The 16,794-nt window shown below is 35.7% G+C and overlaps 1 protein-coding gene across 6 annotated transcripts in view; it reads right to left on the bottom strand.

The window, feature by feature from the left end:
• Positions 1 to 671: 671 nt before the first annotated feature.
• The window catches only part of CFAP54 (cilia and flagella associated protein 54), a 107,288-nt gene continuing 91,165 nt past the window's right edge, over positions 672 to 16,794 (bottom strand). For 5 of the 6 annotated variants that reach the window (XM_032107255.1, XM_032107258.1, XM_032107257.1 and 2 more), the window contains 6 exons: positions 15,603 to 15,796; positions 12,428 to 12,613; positions 11,101 to 11,207; positions 10,111 to 10,297; positions 8,666 to 8,743; positions 672 to 6,121 (listed from right to left, as the gene is read on the bottom strand). In XM_032107255.1, coding sequence (XP_031963146.1) covers positions 6,002 to 6,121; positions 8,666 to 8,743; positions 10,111 to 10,297; positions 11,101 to 11,207; positions 12,428 to 12,613; positions 15,603 to 15,796 — 872 coding nt within the window. In that variant the 3' untranslated portion in view covers positions 672 to 6,001. Of the gene's footprint in view, positions 6,122 to 8,665; positions 8,744 to 10,110; positions 10,298 to 11,100; positions 11,208 to 12,427; positions 12,614 to 15,602; positions 15,797 to 16,794 lie in introns of those variants that run through there. The other variant, XM_032107259.1, reaches the window with a different exon arrangement.

Genomic DNA, 16,794 nt, shown 5'->3' on the forward strand with positions numbered 1-16,794 from the left:
GCGGGTCCCGGGCCGGGCCCCTGACGCGCCCCCTGGCAGCTGCTGAAGGAAGGGGGTGCTGGCCTCGAATTGGCAATAAACCCGCTGTGGGTGTATTGGGCGGGCCCCAGACCCGGCATCTGCCGCGGTTTGAATAGGAAACGCAGAGGAAGGTCAGTGTTCCCGTGCTGAGCAAAAGGCATCCAGCACAGCGTACATCTGGGACACGGGGATAACGTGGTGACAGAGCGGAATAAATGACAGTAGTTAATACATTACTTCTAGGAACACCAAGTAATAGAAAATTGTTGCATGTTTTTTCTGACTTGGAGTTATAACTGTTACTCTGGTCATGCTGAATTTTACAGAAGGAGGGATTTTTCGTTATTGTCATCTGGTAGAATAAAAGGTAGCTCTTCCTTCTGTGTATTTTCACTCCTGCTTTCTACCCCTAAACACAAAATTATTTACTAAATTATTGACTTTAAAGGTATATTAGACGTGGAACCTATAGCAAAACTGTTTCTGTAGAGATCTGCCTTCGAGGGAGTCTTCATCCTATGTACCATCAGAACCAGTCCAGCTGAAATGCCTGATTTACTTTCCTTTTACGATGGAGTCTTGGTTTTCCAAGTTCATTTAATGTCTAGTCTGTATAAGTGAACTTACGATAAGGAGAAAAGAAATCATGCCACTGTTACACAAAATGCCTTTATTTCCCTACAGCAATGAGGCTCGTGTCTTTATTGCATCTATTAATCCTCATTAACCAGTCATTAGTCATAGTTAAATCTTCAATCATCTGCCGTCTCAGCTGAGTGTTAAGGGATCCACAGCATTCCTACAAGTCTTCTACCCTCTACCTTATAGTCCTAATTTGCTGCTAAACCTGTCATGTTTCATTTCTGAGGCCAATGCTTGTTATCCTGTTCTAGCTTCAGTACAGGGAATCTAAAGCCTTTTCTTGAGCACAACCATATCCTCTGGCTTTTTTCTTTATCTCCTCACTGTGGAGCATAACTGTTGTTACAGACAGGTAGGTGAGTACCTGCCTTACAAGCCCTCAAGTTGAGCAAAGAAAAATTTGGGGGGTTTTAAGTAAACATGATCAGCATGTTTTGCTTCATTCCTTAACAGGCCCTCAATTAAATCAGTTTTTCCTGCTGATAGGACCTTTACTGGCATTTTTTTATGCCAGTGCCTGTGCTGTGTTTCTTCTTGGTATTTGTAAGGAACCACTGGGACATTGTTGGTGTATCCTGTTTGGGGAAAGGACCGCAGCAAGAAGCCCAACCCTTAAAGCCAGAGTGGTGTTGTCACTGAAAGGCCACCTGTGCAAGGCAGGGCGTTCCCAGCAATTGTGCAAGGCTGTAAAAGCAGTGGAAATGTGAGCAATACACAGGTGAAGAGAGGGAAAAGTAGTAACAGTTTATACAATAATTTTAACTGTCTTATTACTATTATTATAACAACTTTTTGAACATAGAAGTAGTCTTTCTTTTCCCATAATAATTAGGGAATTAGGATTAATAACTATTAGTTAGGATTAATAACAATTCTTGGATTAGGCTAAGATTTCAATTATACTAATACATTTTTGCTTTTAAATATACATAGGTTTCCTCTTTGCCCATAAACGAGGTTTTCATTGTAGGTTCTGAAGGATAAACCACAGAGTTCCAGGGAAGTAAGACCAGTCAGGACACTAGGGGAAAAAAGGCCTGAGTTTCTTTATGGTTATAATTCGTTTTTAGAGCAGTTTGGAAACCATTTTAAACTTGGTATTATCTCATTTGGTAGTGGAGTCATAGGAACGTAACAGAGCTAATTAATACACTGCACATTGTATGATAATAAAATGTATACAGTAATTTCATAGCATAGACAGAATCTTGACTTTCCCTGCTAGCTCTGCTGTATAGTAGCTATATGATGCCAGAATCCATGGGGAATGAAGCAAGCATCACTGCCAAGAAGCAAGGAGCTTTGCCTAGGACATTGAAATTTTTTGGTGGCTGCTGAAATACTCTTTTCAACCCTGGAAGTCTGGCCAGGAGCTAAACCAGCCCTGCAGGTGCTCCATATCTTCACAGACTTCCACCCTCCACACAGGCCTATGGGGCTGGCTCTGTCAGCTTGTGACTATTCCTTAGGTAGCATATTCTGGTTCCACAATGAGAGTTTTGGTGCCATTTGCTTCAACACAGTCTTTCTTTTTTTCTATGCACATCAAGTAGAATCCTAAATCATGCCAAGATGGGAGACAAATGAGAATAATTCTAATTATCTCTGGGGTTTCAAAGTGGAAAATTAAATTGCAGTGGTAAATATTTGACTTCAGCACTTGCCTCTGGACCCTTTCACCCACTCTGTTTTAAAGATTTAACCTATGCTTCATGTTTTCACTTCTCTCGTTTAATGATGTACTCAGTATCTTTAACTCAAAGAAAACCTTTGGCAAGCATAAATGGATCTCTCTCCTGGCTTAATTAGTTCAGCATATTAGCTAACAATTCTAGTTCCATCATTATTCTTTTAAAGAATCTTCCTTCTTGGATTTCACTGAAAATGGATTTGGAAACAAAAGACTGTTCCCTTTACAGTGTGTCTCGATTGAATAACATAAATACCCTTCCTCTTGCATTCAAGGATCTGAAAATATTTTCTAAATGTTGATGCAGAAAACTTAAAATCCCTCACTGATGATGGGATTACTGTTATTTTCTGATAAAGAAACTGAGCCATAGTGAGGGTAATTACTAGGATTATTTTGTTAGATTGATGTCATCCAAAAAACAGATATATACTTTGGACAACAAAAAATGACTGTGAATTGGAGCTGTAGTGGAATTTAAAAACAAGTCACATACAATTGGATAAATCTGTGTGAAATTACTGATTTCCACATCATAAAATTAATTTATCCAGCAATAATTTCAAGTTACTGTATATTTGTAGGCATGAGAAATCCTGTGAATGCCTTGAATATACAACATCTTTCAAGGCAGCAATATAACTTAAAACTATATTGAAACAGTATTTGAAAACTGAAATATTCTAAAATCCATTCAGACTTTTCATTGTTAAGCTTCCTGTTCAAATTCAATTTGAGCTCTAGCAGGTTCTTGATGATATAATTTTTAATTATAGGACCAGAAGCTGGTTTTGTTCTCAGCATTTTTGCTTCATTCAGTTCACAGAATGGAAAATACTGAAAGAATTTTAAAAACCCCAAACACTTCTTTTTACTGTCCTTTAGTTCTGCACCGGTATTTCTTGTCCCTCGCCCAAGGGGATGCACTGAAGATAAAATGTCATTCTTTTCAGAATCTTTCAATTTCTCCCTGCAGTGTGCTCTCCCTCTTTCTCTCTCTCTCTCTCCCTCCCTCTCTCTGTCTCTCTCTCTCCCCCCTTGCCCTATCCCATGATTTATCAGATAGGGAACCACTATCCATTCCTTCCACAGATGTAGAATGGAGAAATATTTCAATTAAAATTTGAAAAGAATTGGTAAACATGCTGGTGGTTCAAAGCTGTCACTATGGTAAGTAGCTCTTTGGCATTGTTGTATGGGGCAGATCATAGGGAAGACCTTCCCATAGCAGGAGGGTCTTCTTGTACAGTAAAATCCTCCTTCCTCCTCTTCCTTTTTAATTTTGGAGTCAGTGGCACAGACAAATATTCTATGAAAATCTAATTCAGCATGGTGCTGACACAAATTTATTCTGGTTTCACATATTGAAGGCTTTAGTCTCCGTTCACTGGTTAGGAAAAAACCCACCCAACTACTGTAATACATAACCAAGAATACAATTTACTTTGCAATTAATTTTATACTTTTTTTCTGTGTGATTACTAGAGCCGTTCAGATATAAGCTTCCTTCCTTGCAAGCAGATTTTAACTAAAGAGTTTAATTATTTGCTAAAAGAAAAATGTTTTCTCCAATGTTTTCTTCTAAAACCTGCATTGCATACTTTATCCTGTGTTTATGAGAATAAAATCTGCTGCTATGGATACAGTGAGGTCAACATTTTAAAGTTATTATTTCACTGCACTGTCTTAAAGGATAATATTTTTCTTTTTAAAAAATTTAGAATGTATTATAAGAAAGTAAGTATAGTAATGTATTTTAAATGAATATATAAAGCTCTTATTTAACATTTCTCTTTCAAGTATAGGAATTATAACAAGGTCCAGACGGGCAGCACTGAAAAAACACCTTGTCTGCAATAGAACTGCACTTCCATTTTCACCTGGTTCTATAGCATGTTTTACAAATATTAATTAAGCTGCATAAAAGTCCTATGATAATCCTGAAGGTGACCCCAAACAGAAAAAGATAGGTTTACAGTTTTTACAAAGCACAACAAAAGACAGAACAGCTTTTTTTTTTTTTTTAACTGCAATTTCCTACTTGTTTCTTATAAAACAAAAATGAGTCATGTCAATTTTTATCTTTCCTGCTTTTTGAACAACTGCAGAACAATAAATTCTTTTAATGAAAGAATAGTGCTAAGGAATATCTCCTCCAAACTGGCTGTTAGGCAGTTGAGTTAAATAATCACATTAACTGAGTTTTAAAATTGTCTTGCAAATATAACTGCCCTATCAATTACTCACTTTTTCCTTTCTTTTTATCATTATATCATAATCCTTCTAATTTTCTAACTACAGCATTCCAGAAAAGAGTACACAAAATAAAAAAGAGAACAACTTTTAAACAGCTACACATAACACAAATATATCCAGTCTTCTTTCTTTTATAGGAATGAAGAAAAATAGGAGAAAACTTTACTTCCTTTCTTCCTGTACTGATCACATTTAAGATACTCATTATGCTGAATCTTACCTCTCTCTCCCTCTTCCTCCCTAAAAGAAATTTCACTCAACCAGGTAACATTTTTCTGAAAAGCACAAGCCAAGGTAAATCTGCAATTTCCAAATAGCTCAAAAAAGTTTATTGTTTTAACACTCAGCTACAGTACAGGGAATGTCTGACTGAAGTGAAAGGATTTTTCACAGGAAATGAACCCAGGAACGGTTAACCATTAATGCTGAATTTTCCTGGCAAGACAAAAACATAACTAGTGATAGGACAAGTCTCAAAGGATTCCTGCCCAAATATCCTGGGGTTTTTTGCTGTTTGTTGCAAACAAATTAAATAGCAAAGGAGTGCCTGGCTTTGGGATGTGAGCAAAAGCAAAGGGCCATGGCCCCTCTCTAGTCCACTAACTCACTTGTTCATGTCAAATTCTCCATCTCAATTACTGGAGCATTTGAGATGCTCCAGTGATTGAGATGAAGAATATTCTCAAGCATATTGCCTCAGGTGGCTGTTGTTAGGACTCATCTGTGTTTCTTGAGTACTTTAAAATAATATTTACAGCAACATTCAGAGAGCTAAGTTCCCTTAGCTTTTTAGAATGATTTTTAAAAATATTCTGTATTGTACCATTTTTATTCTTTGTGCTTCCTTGTTGGGGGGAGTTGTTTATTTGTTGTAGTTGTTTTTAAAAAAATGCTTTGAAATTATGAAGACAGCTGAATGATCACTTGCACCCTCAACAACCTGAAATGCTAGTTTCCAAACATGTATAGGAGAACAAAATCAGCGATGATTTTAGGCCTCCCAAAAATTCTTAACTTCAGAAATAATACCAACTTTTGATAACTGCAAAAGCAATTTAAAAGTGAGAATAAAACTTCAGGGAAAAAGGAATATCTATTAGCAGGTGCTGGAAGGCTACAAACCTATTCAGCTTTTCTAAACAGTAAGTAATTATTGAAAAGCTAGAAAATCCTCTTATTAAGAAATTAAGATATTTAATTTCTAGAAAATTATTTTAATTTTAAAAACAAATAATGTTTAAATAATTAGAAATAAGCTAAAAGTGAAAATTATAAAATGTAACAGGAGTCAAATCCTGATGTGATTAATGAAGTTGTTATATTAACACTAGAACTTAAGTCTAAGTCTGTAGCATTCAGCTAATAACTGATTAAGTTATTGCAAAATAGCAGTTAGTGAAGCAGAGAAATGATCCAACTGAAAAGAGTTCCTTCAGTTATTATACAGCCATTGGCAAGATCAAACATATCTTCCAAATTTGTTATTGATTGCAAAGTAACATCAAATGGGATCTGGAAAGAAAAAAAAAAAAAAAAGAAAAAAAATGCCAAATGAATAACCTTATTGAGCTTAGAGGTACCAGAAAGTACATATATACCCATATACATATACATATATACCAATAGTTCCATATAAAGCCAGATTTCTGAACTACAACCGATTATTAAGTTAGAAATACTTATTGCCTCAGTATAAATTTGTGGTTAATGACATCTCTTGCAGAAAACTAGTAAAACAGGACTCAAGGGAGGAAACCTTTATCAACAGTCTTGCTCACAAAGTTTATCATGATCATCTCTAGGTAAAATAAAGAGCAGCAAGAATGATTACTAATTTGGAAGGCTTTTCCTAAGATGAGAAATTGAAGGAATTGAGCTAACAGTAAAAGGTGAAAAAGAGGGCAATGATAAACTGGTTTGTGTGTCCACTGAACACGGAGAACTATTTAACTGATTTAGGTATCAAGAAAAACAATTAAAGGAAGAGAAGCTTGGAACAAGCTACCTAGGGAGGTTAATTTTTAATGCAATTATTTTATTTATAAATTTACTTCTAACAGTTAAGATTGGAGCTTCCAAACACTACACTATCTCCCTCAAGGACATAGCTACTCATTAAATAGCATTAAAAACGAGCAGGCCGATAATTTTTTATTCTTAAAACATGAAGTGTCAAATAATTTTAAATGAATAATTCAATGAAAATGCATTTTTTTCATTTATAAATATAAGCCAGGGCTGAATCAAAAGCACCGTAAGGCACACAGACAGAGAAACAGAATCAAAGAAGAGAAGGTGGGAACAGGATAGGCGTGTGACAGCTCAGACAATGAGAAAACAAAGACCACGAATTAGAACTGACTTTGTCCAATTAATTCAACAGAAGATGAGTGACAAAAAAGTGTTTGGTGGGGGGAAATGGTGAAAAACTACATATAAGAAATGTATCTGCTGCGTTCTCCTGCATGCTTGAAAACAAAGGGAATGTACCATTCTATGCTGTACATAGTCCCTCTCTGGGCTTTCCGTCTCTAGCTGAGACAGGGTAATGCACACATGCAACCTACAGGAAAGTTTGGAAATGCTACTTTGAAATGTGCTATACATAATGAAGTGCTGAGCACCCCACAGGTTCTATTGGCTTCAGAGAAGAACAAAGATACTCAGCATCTTGTAGGATTAGGCTTCAGCTGCTCAACCAAAACTACCGTATCTGAAAGCATCTTAGTTTGAAGTTTGTGTTTGAAACTTTGTGATGAAAAGCTTTGTGATATTTCACCTGTTGAAACATTTTAGCTTGTGGTGGAATCCAGCGAGAATAAAACAGAGCAGCCAACATCAGATTCTTTCTAGAAGAACACCACTAAATCTGGTCCTTCACTTCCCTCGTAGACCCACAAATAGAAGCAGGCAAAGTGAAAGGAATTCACAAGCATTTAAACAGTTCCAGGAAGTTTCTGTGAAAGTTTATCTGTATCTTTCCCTAGGAATCTATCAAATCTTGCTACCATGGAAGATACTTCAGTGGGACTCAGAAAAGTACAGCTTTACAGAATGGACGTGGGTATATTCTGATGCATTGATAAAGCCAGACTGAGTGATAAGAAGGTCTGGGAGTCATTTGAGAGAGAACTTAAAGATGGATAAGGAGGGGTGGCAAGAATGGTGCAATGTGTATCAAAGGGAAGTGTGTACTCAGGTACCAGAGTGCAGGACACACAGGACAGCACTACAGATTCTCTCTTCTGTAACAGCTCACTAGCCCAGCTGTTCTCAGATAAAACTCTGGATGCTTTTCTGGTAGGAAGAGCTATCTGACTGGAAGAGTACAGTGGATGCCTTTTCCATTATCATTCCATTGTGAACAATTACTGGCAAGATACTTAAGGATTAGTTGAGGGAGTGATATGTTACAGTGAATTCCAGAATCTTCCATGGAGTCCCTTGAGCCCGGGCAGCTGTGGTCCTTTCCTGATCCCCCTAAGGTGGCTGAGAACACTGAACAGCACCGCTCCCTGCTATGGGCCAGTCCCCACAGTCTCCTCTGGGATACTGACTGCGCTGTAACAAGATGAATAAGATGTTTTGTCCAGCAGCATGGACAAAAAAATGGCATGCTATCTCTCACAACATGTCATGGGCAAGGCAGAGAAAGCTAAAGAAAATAGAAGAATCGAGCCTGAAGAACTGCAAAAATGCAAGAATGGAAAGAAATTGCATTTGGCAATTGCATCATGGAAATTCACTGGAGTCTGTGTAAACAACGACCAGAGAGTGGTGGATAATCTGTATTAACCATTGTGGGTAAAATCCCCTTTTAATACATTTTTGCACGTATGAAAACTTGATTTTAATGAACAGTGAAGATACTCACGGTTTGTAATCATGCACATTTGTATTTTATTTGTAAAGATGATAAAATAAAACCAAAACAGAAAGTCCAACAATGAGGGAAAAAATGGGAAGATGCTGAGTGGTATAATCCATGTTTCAGTTTAACTAAACAATTGTTTTATTTTAGAAAACAGATTTTTACCCTTAATGAGAACAACATACCTTAGTTAATGGCGGGGACAGGGCTGGAACAACAGACAACAGTGCTCTGACTTCAGATAAACACCTTTTAGCAATTTCCTAATGGTATAAAACAAGAAAAAATGTGTACTATCTGTGTAGTACAAACATATGCTGTACTATCAGTCTCTTCCGATAAGCTAACAGATGGCTCAGCCTTACAGAATTTTTCAGAATATTCAAGTTTTATGTTATTCTAATTGAATTCACAGCAAAATAAACCTTAGCTGATGAATATAAGTTTTCTGCAACACAAATAGTCGTGTTTCCTGTACAAACACAAGTGCCCAAACCTTGCAGTTTCTACTGAGGGAAAATTGCCCCTGGTTCAGGTTTTAAATCCAGTGACTGAGCGTACTTTTGCTATGTGTTTACTGAAGATATTATAAACAAACACCCTGACAAGATGATATTTATACATGTATAATGCATGGCGTGTTAATCTCATTAGTATTCTAAACATTGTTTTGCCAATTACTGACATATATTAATGAAAGTTTGAGCAAACACCTTCAGGTAATCAGAAACACCCACTAAAGGACAGCTCTGTCTACCCTCCTGAAAACTGTGATTGGCCAAAATATCATTTGTTCTCCAAGGTGGTCAAAATACAGCCTCGTAATAATGGCACAGTGCACAACTGTCACTGTTTCGCAGCATCCATCAGACAAAATGACAGCCTCTACATCATTAATCATTTCACATAATAGATATAAAGAGAATCCTGTCACATGATAAATGTCTCCCACTTTGAAAATAAACGTCTATTTTGCCTTGGCATTTATCAAGCAGTACTTATGCTGTGGCAACATTTTATTCCAGTGACATTATCTCAAGCAGACCACATGGAAAATTCTGAAATTACCTTTTGTGTGTGTGTATGTGGGGAGAGTTATTTGCTTGTGGACCATATTCAGCCTTGCTAATAAAAAGAAAAGAGGAAGATGGCATAGAGAAATGAAAATAAATTCAGTGCCACTTTTGGTCCTCTCTAAAAATATTATTAGAAGGTTCTTATTTCAGAAACCACCACTGCCCATTTTACATTGAAGATGTGTAACTGATGTTTAAAAAGCACTTTTGCGTTGATCGCCATGCTAATTTAAAACACTGCCAAGGATTTTCAGATGTAGATTACTATAAATTAGGTATCAGTTTCCAAATCTATGTACCTGAAGAGGTAGCCTTTATTTTCAAGTGGAAGGTTGAAAATGCCTGGGTTTTTTTTGTAAAGTGACAAGCAGTATATAAGGAAAAGTTAAATATTAAATAAAGAGTGAAAGTATTTCAACTTTTCTTTAAAGAGGTGAGGGAAGCTTAATGTCTGCCTTTATGCCTGTATTCCAAGTTATCTGTCATTTATTTCCCCAAAACAGACATCTTAAATCAAATCAAACATATATAGGAGCAGAACTGTTCTCACTTACTTCTGTTTTTTCATCAAGATCCACTTTCACATCACTCATTTTGGGTTTATTTGAAGGACTTATTTTCAAAGTTTCACTTTGTTGAGGAAAACTTGTAGGTACTGAAGTTGAAAAGCTCTTAGAACCTTGCATCAATATTTCAACTTGCTCCTTCAGATCAGACAATTTCTCCCTTAAAGAAATAATTCTAAAAGAAGACAAAGTTTTTCATTACTACTGTTATAAAACAACAATATTTGTTGTTTCCAGGTTATAATTAAGCTGACCTAGGTTTTATTACATATTGATTATGTTCTACATTTTCTCTCATTTCAAGACTGATCTCTTAATTTTACAAAAATAAGTTTTCCATTTAATAAAGTGGAGATATGGAATGCATTAGCCTTTTATATTAAAAATGGGAAGTATTATTTTAGGAATGCCTCTCTAAGAAAAGGCTTTTTCATCCAACCAGCACAAGGGTGGCAGAGGCTGCCGGTTATTCCTTCCCTTTCACCTACTAAGCAGTTCCAAAAATTTTTAAGACTAGATGAATGACAAGGAACAAATAATGAAAAATGCCATAGGATGTAAAATTAAGGGCAGAGTCTGGTGCTACAACTGAGAAAAATTCTTGCATTCTCAGAGTTGTAATAAGGGATGGAGAAAGTAGGTGACCCAGTGAGAGAATGGGAGTGACTGCTGGGAGTGCTTCTTAGATCTGCTACATTGCTATGCCACTGTTACATAATTAGCATATGTTACTTGGTTCTTTAAGAGTCAAAACTAAAATGCTAATGAATGCATTGAAAAAGCAACTGTCTGGATGGATTTAACACTGTGTATGACATCTTACAGTTTTTACAGTGAAAAGTCTTTGAAAAGCAAAAATGAATGCTTTTAAAGATTTACAGCTCTTTGATATTTTGTACTTTATTTTCTCTCATCCTAAATGGCTGATTGATCTTTAATACAGCATGAAATAACAGGACAGAGTCAGGGATTATTTACCTAGCCAATGGAATCCACAAGTGGCCTGAAAACACAGACATTGAACTGAAAATCTTGATGGTGCTAATCTTGACAGGGTTTGTATTATAAGCATAAAGCAACAAAACCTGTGAAAGAGATGGAATGGGTAAGCTGTAGTGCAGTAGTCCTGAGCTATTTCAGTGATACAAGAGGATAATAAATACCAAATACAGTGTGCTGATGAAGTTTTAGATAACTGACCTTCAAAAAAGAGGAGAGTGTGACTTCATATGAATTATACTACACTCAGTTTTTATATGTTTTAAATTAATTAATTAAATTAAATTGGATATAATTACTATGGGTTTGAAAATTAGCTATACCCCATAGAGTCACTATCAAAATCCCAGCGTTGTCCAGATCCTGGTCAATCATATGCATGGCTGTCATCATGCTAGGTTTAAATCCATGAAGTGTGCATAACTCACCAATCTAATACAGCTGTACCAATATAAGAAATTAAATAGAATGTTCTCATCGTCACTGCAAGAATCTACTAGTATGATTGAAAATACACTTCCTAGTGGTATCTGAATATTTTGACTATATGGAAAATGCCAAGAATATGGCATTCATGTATTATCTGGTTTTAAGAGTTGTCTCTGGTCCTTTACTGATCTGTATGGCCATGATAAAGTAACCTGGAAAATCATACTAAAAGGTACATTATTTACATTAACTTCACAGGTTTTCTATCAATTTCCTAATAAAGATAAATGGGTCTAATAGAAATTTAGACATTGATCTGCTATGTCAAAAAGTTTGAGATCATGGATTTTTATTGCTGTAGCAGAAATTTTAGCTACACTTTGCTCCCTTGCGTAAAGATAAAACAAATTCCATTTCATAGTCTCTCACATTCCTGCAACCCTCCCATCTCTTTCATCTTTCAGGTTCAGTCTGATCTTTTAGGAAAATGAGGCTTACAAAATCCCATTTTCCCTGTATACATGCATCTTTTCTTTTTCAAGAGTCTCCCACCAAACTATTATTCAAATGTATCAGTCAGGTCTACCCAGACTTAGAGTGGAGGTCCTAAAGACACCAGGGATTTGCAACAGGCATGAATACACTATGGTCTGGAAGCTCTATATGGGAAACACAGACTTTTTTTTGGCCTGCCAACAAAAAACTGTCAGGGCATTCTGTTTTCCTAAAGAGCAGGTTTGCAGCAGAGTAAATATATTCTTCCTATCAGCATATGTATAATTCAATTAAAAAGCTGATAACTCATAACACAAATATTCATTGGAAATGAGACTTAATTTGCTTCACTACCTAAGGAACTGCTTTGGTCTAGTTATACCTTAGTTTCTGTATCGTTTGATGGCTTTGCCACAGAAGGAATATACCACTGAATGTTAATTTCCTTATTTGAAGCACTTGCTGCCCTACTTTCTGTCTGCCTGTCTTCTTCTGCAATGACAGAAACTGGAGAAGCTATTCTCACTTGTGACACTTCTGATGTAATTTCAGTAACTTCAGGAGACACCTGAAACACAAAATAAAGGTTTCAATTATATTTTCTGTAGTGAAATGGGAAAAATCTGTTATAATCTAGTGTCTACTGGAATTGGCATGACTTTCATTCCCGCATAAATATATGATAATTTAGATAAATAAGTAGTTTTAAAAAGTGTCCTTTTTACCAAGTTAAGACTTTTCAAAGCTCACGTGATGACACATTTCTAAAGGTAATACAAAGGATCTGTGAGCTTAGAGACACCCACAGTCACAATGATTGTTGCCTTTGACTTAGAATCATTATGGCATTATGGCTTTTGCTCAAACCTATTATTTGGCAAACTGATCATACAAAATATAGTGCTGAAAATGTAATTTGTCAGGTATACATATTGATAATTAAAATAGTATTCTGAATGTTAGAATAATGCTTTATTTATGTTTACCTATCTGTTTTCTCAGCTGTGCAACTAACAAAGGGTGACACCTGCTGAAAATTCAATCACTTAATTTGTGAGGATTTGTTGTATTTAATAAAATACATACGGAACTTTAGCAGGGCATTCTTCAAATAGCTACTGTTGGCTTTCATTTACCAGGGAATTAATGCAGGAATACTGTCAGCCAACATTCATTCATGAACAAAACCTTTTCTTAAAATGGTGAAATATTTGATTTAAAGGCCGAACAGTAATACACCATCTCTACTTTTTTAAAGTATTTCACAGATCTGAAAAGAACACCAGCCAAACAGTTGCATTTTCAGGGAATATGGAAGCTATTTGAAAAGGTCCTTAATGTCTCCCTCATTGATTCCAAAATGTGGACACTGAAAACAGCTACCTGGGGAGTTAAATCTTTTCAAATTTTGAATGTTCATTACTGAAAAAAATGGAGATTTTTACCTACTTTCTCTACAGAAATTCAGCTCATGACCACTACAGGGCAGTAAATCCAAGTGAGCAGAAGATGGATTTTTCACAATAACTTAATCTTACGCCATTAAGCCAGTTACCAATCCATGTCAGACTTTAGCAGAAGTGAAGATAACGATGAATCCACACATGCTGAAGTCATGCATTCGAGCACATGGATGTGCCTTCAGTGGCCACAACCCATGGTAAGCCATGAGGTGTGCATGGAGGGCCCACCCACTACAGCCCTCTTCTACATTCAGTAATGAATCACCCACTATTCTGCTAGCACGGACTGTGAACAAAACTAGGAGAAAACACATGTATGGACATGGGAAGAACCTAATTTATGCTGTACCCCTGAAAAAGAGCTCTTAAAATTCCATTTTATGCTATATATTTCTCTCTAAAACGTGTGTTATGTTTGGTTTTTTTCACTGAACTTTTGGGTTTCTATTCATACTGAATTCTTTTGAAGAAGGACATTAAAACTGCTATTCTCAAACTGGTGGGTTGCTGAATTACATATACAAATATTGTCTATTCAACTTTCTCAAAAGTCTGAAAACAACAAACTGTCTTAGTTAAGTATTTCCACTCCTACTTACTATCATGGAGCAGAATAAAAAACAAGCATGCAAAATGTAACAGGGCACAGAATTTTAATTATAAACTTAATGTAATTTGGATTCTTTGGTCAGCAGACCTGAAAAAACCTTCAAGAGTCAAAAATAGAATACAGAGATAGATGTAAGCGAAACAACTTCGTACATAAAAATCATTCTTTCAAAAAGTGTATCTATTTGTACTGTTAAAACTCACAGTAATAAGTTACAGTTCCATTTTTAAAATAACATCTATAACCTTCTGGATAGTTAAAGCTTCTAAAAATGTTGTGATAAAAATCAGTGAGGCTTAGAATTAAAAAAGTAAGAGCTTTATGCTTGTTAGCTGTCTACAACAGTGAAGTTAACATATGATTATGCAGCTTGCACCCGTCACGAACATGACAGTGAGCTCTGAAGCTTATTATTCTAGGACACTGTAATACTAATTATGTCAAAAAAAGAGCAGACAGAGTAAAATAATTTTTGATATATGATGGCTGTTATAAATGTCACATAGCATATATTTACAATTTATTCAGTGGCACAGTCAGCTCTTTGTTGGGAAATGAGTAATGATATGCTGTCCAACACTGAAGAAAGTTCACCAACTCTAGACAAGCTACTTTCACAGAAGTATTTTTATTCATTTTTATAACATACCAAGTTCTCCCTCCTCAAGGCACCCCTGTCTCCATCTAATACTGAATATAATAGCTAAAAAATAAGTTACAGAGAATGATCTATTAATTTTTAGTATTAGGATAACTATTAATTTGAGAAGTGGGATCGAGAAATTTTGAAGGCAATTATTTTTACACTGGATCTTCAAAAACAAATTTCATTCAATGTTCAAAACATGTGCCACGGTCAGTGTAGAGTCCAGAATTCTAATTCAAGATTTATCATAGTGATATATTCTGAGTTGCCTATATTTGAAAGCTTAAATAGGCTGCTCGCAAGCCAGAGACGTAAAAAGGTTGATTTTCTAGTCAGCTGATAATCAGTGAAAAAAATTGGCATATAAGACCTTCAAGAAATTCTGAGAAAATATAACTTACATATTTTTTGAAAATCATGTTTTATTATAGACTAAATTAACAATGTAGAGATTTGTACCTACAAATTGCAAAACTATCATCAGGACATTTTTGGTAGGAAACATGGAGATCTACAAGATTTAAAACCTGAGTAACAGCCAACTTTATTAACTAATAAAAAAAACCTTTTTAATTATCATTCTGCCTAATCTTCTAGGGTCTAAATACACTGGCTATGGGATGGAGATTATTTTTGCAGGAATGAATAATGCAAGGATATTTGCATTTGTTAATTACATAATTCACTGCTTGCACAGGATTTCGGTTTTGTACTGATCCTCTGCATAAATAATTTCATTCTTCTATAGGGCTCCCAGAAATATCGCCATTGGAACTATTGAGAATCTGAATTAAATACCAGTATAATATTTTTGAAACATTAGAAAGAACATCAGTACCTCTGAAGAACCAGCTGGACTACTGAGTGGCATTTCTGTATCATGTAGTTCTTCTGGAAAATTCTCAAGACAGCACATTGAATATTCAACCAAATTCTTTTCAAGAAAGGAATGCATTTCTGCTATGCGTAGAACAATTCCTGTGTCAGAAATCGAACTAAGGTGTCCATCTCTTGCAGAAAGTGATCCAGGTCCTGGGTTAGGGGCAGTTTTTAAAGAGATTTTTGAAATTACATCATCGTTTGCCATTCAAATGTCAAGTTACTACAGCTAGTCTAGATTCATAAATTTTGAAAATATAATAAAATATGTAAATAGATTCAATATCAAATAAATGCATTTTCAACAATTATTCTGATTGTCCTCAAATATTACTAGCTTATGCTATTTGTAATTTTTCACCAGTAACCAGATAATGAAGAAAACTCTGTGCAGACATTATAAAGTAGCATAAGGTGGGAGGTGTAATTTTGAGGTGTAGGTACTTAAATTCAGATGTGTAAGCGCCAGTATGTTCACTAGATGCCTAAGCACCCACTAGAATAAACACATATTTATTCAATACGGTCAAAATGAGCTTTAAGAGCTCTTAAGACCCCAGTTTAGACAGCTGGGGGCTGATCAGCTGAGTTGCCCCCTAGTTGCCATCTCTGATAACTAAAGCTGAGATTTACATGCACATTTTGACACCTACTTGTAGATACCTTACTGTCCTTACAGTTCTCTGGTGAGCCAGAATACTTTCATTTGGTGCTGCAAGGAGTAAACCCAGCCCAAGGAATTATTATTTTCAGAGTTGCTAGGTTTCTCTCTAAACAACACCTATATGTACAATGTAATACTGTTCTCACCGATTGGTTCATCACTTGTATATCCAAAAGCTGGCCATCACATGTAGGTGCATAGTATTAGGGCCTTGTAATTAATGGATTCTTACTCTGTTTGAAAGGTCCTACCTGTTACTGTGCTCTGTTTACAGTGAAATAACCCAAGCATGTACATCACATCTGGGGTTTCAGTCAAAACACATTCAATAACGCTCAACCTTCCCATTTACACTGCACTCAGGTCTCCAAAAGAGAACCTCAAACTGAACAGATTCATTTATGATGTAACTTAAGTTTGATCTATCTAGAACTAAAATAAAAATAGATTATAAATTTTTTAGAAATGCTTCAGATATAGTAATAAC

Source organism: Corvus moneduloides, chromosome 4 (genome assembly GCF_009650955.1).
Source record: "Corvus moneduloides isolate bCorMon1 chromosome 4, bCorMon1.pri, whole genome shotgun sequence".
Classification (NCBI taxonomy): domain Eukaryota; kingdom Metazoa; phylum Chordata; class Aves; order Passeriformes; family Corvidae; genus Corvus; species Corvus moneduloides.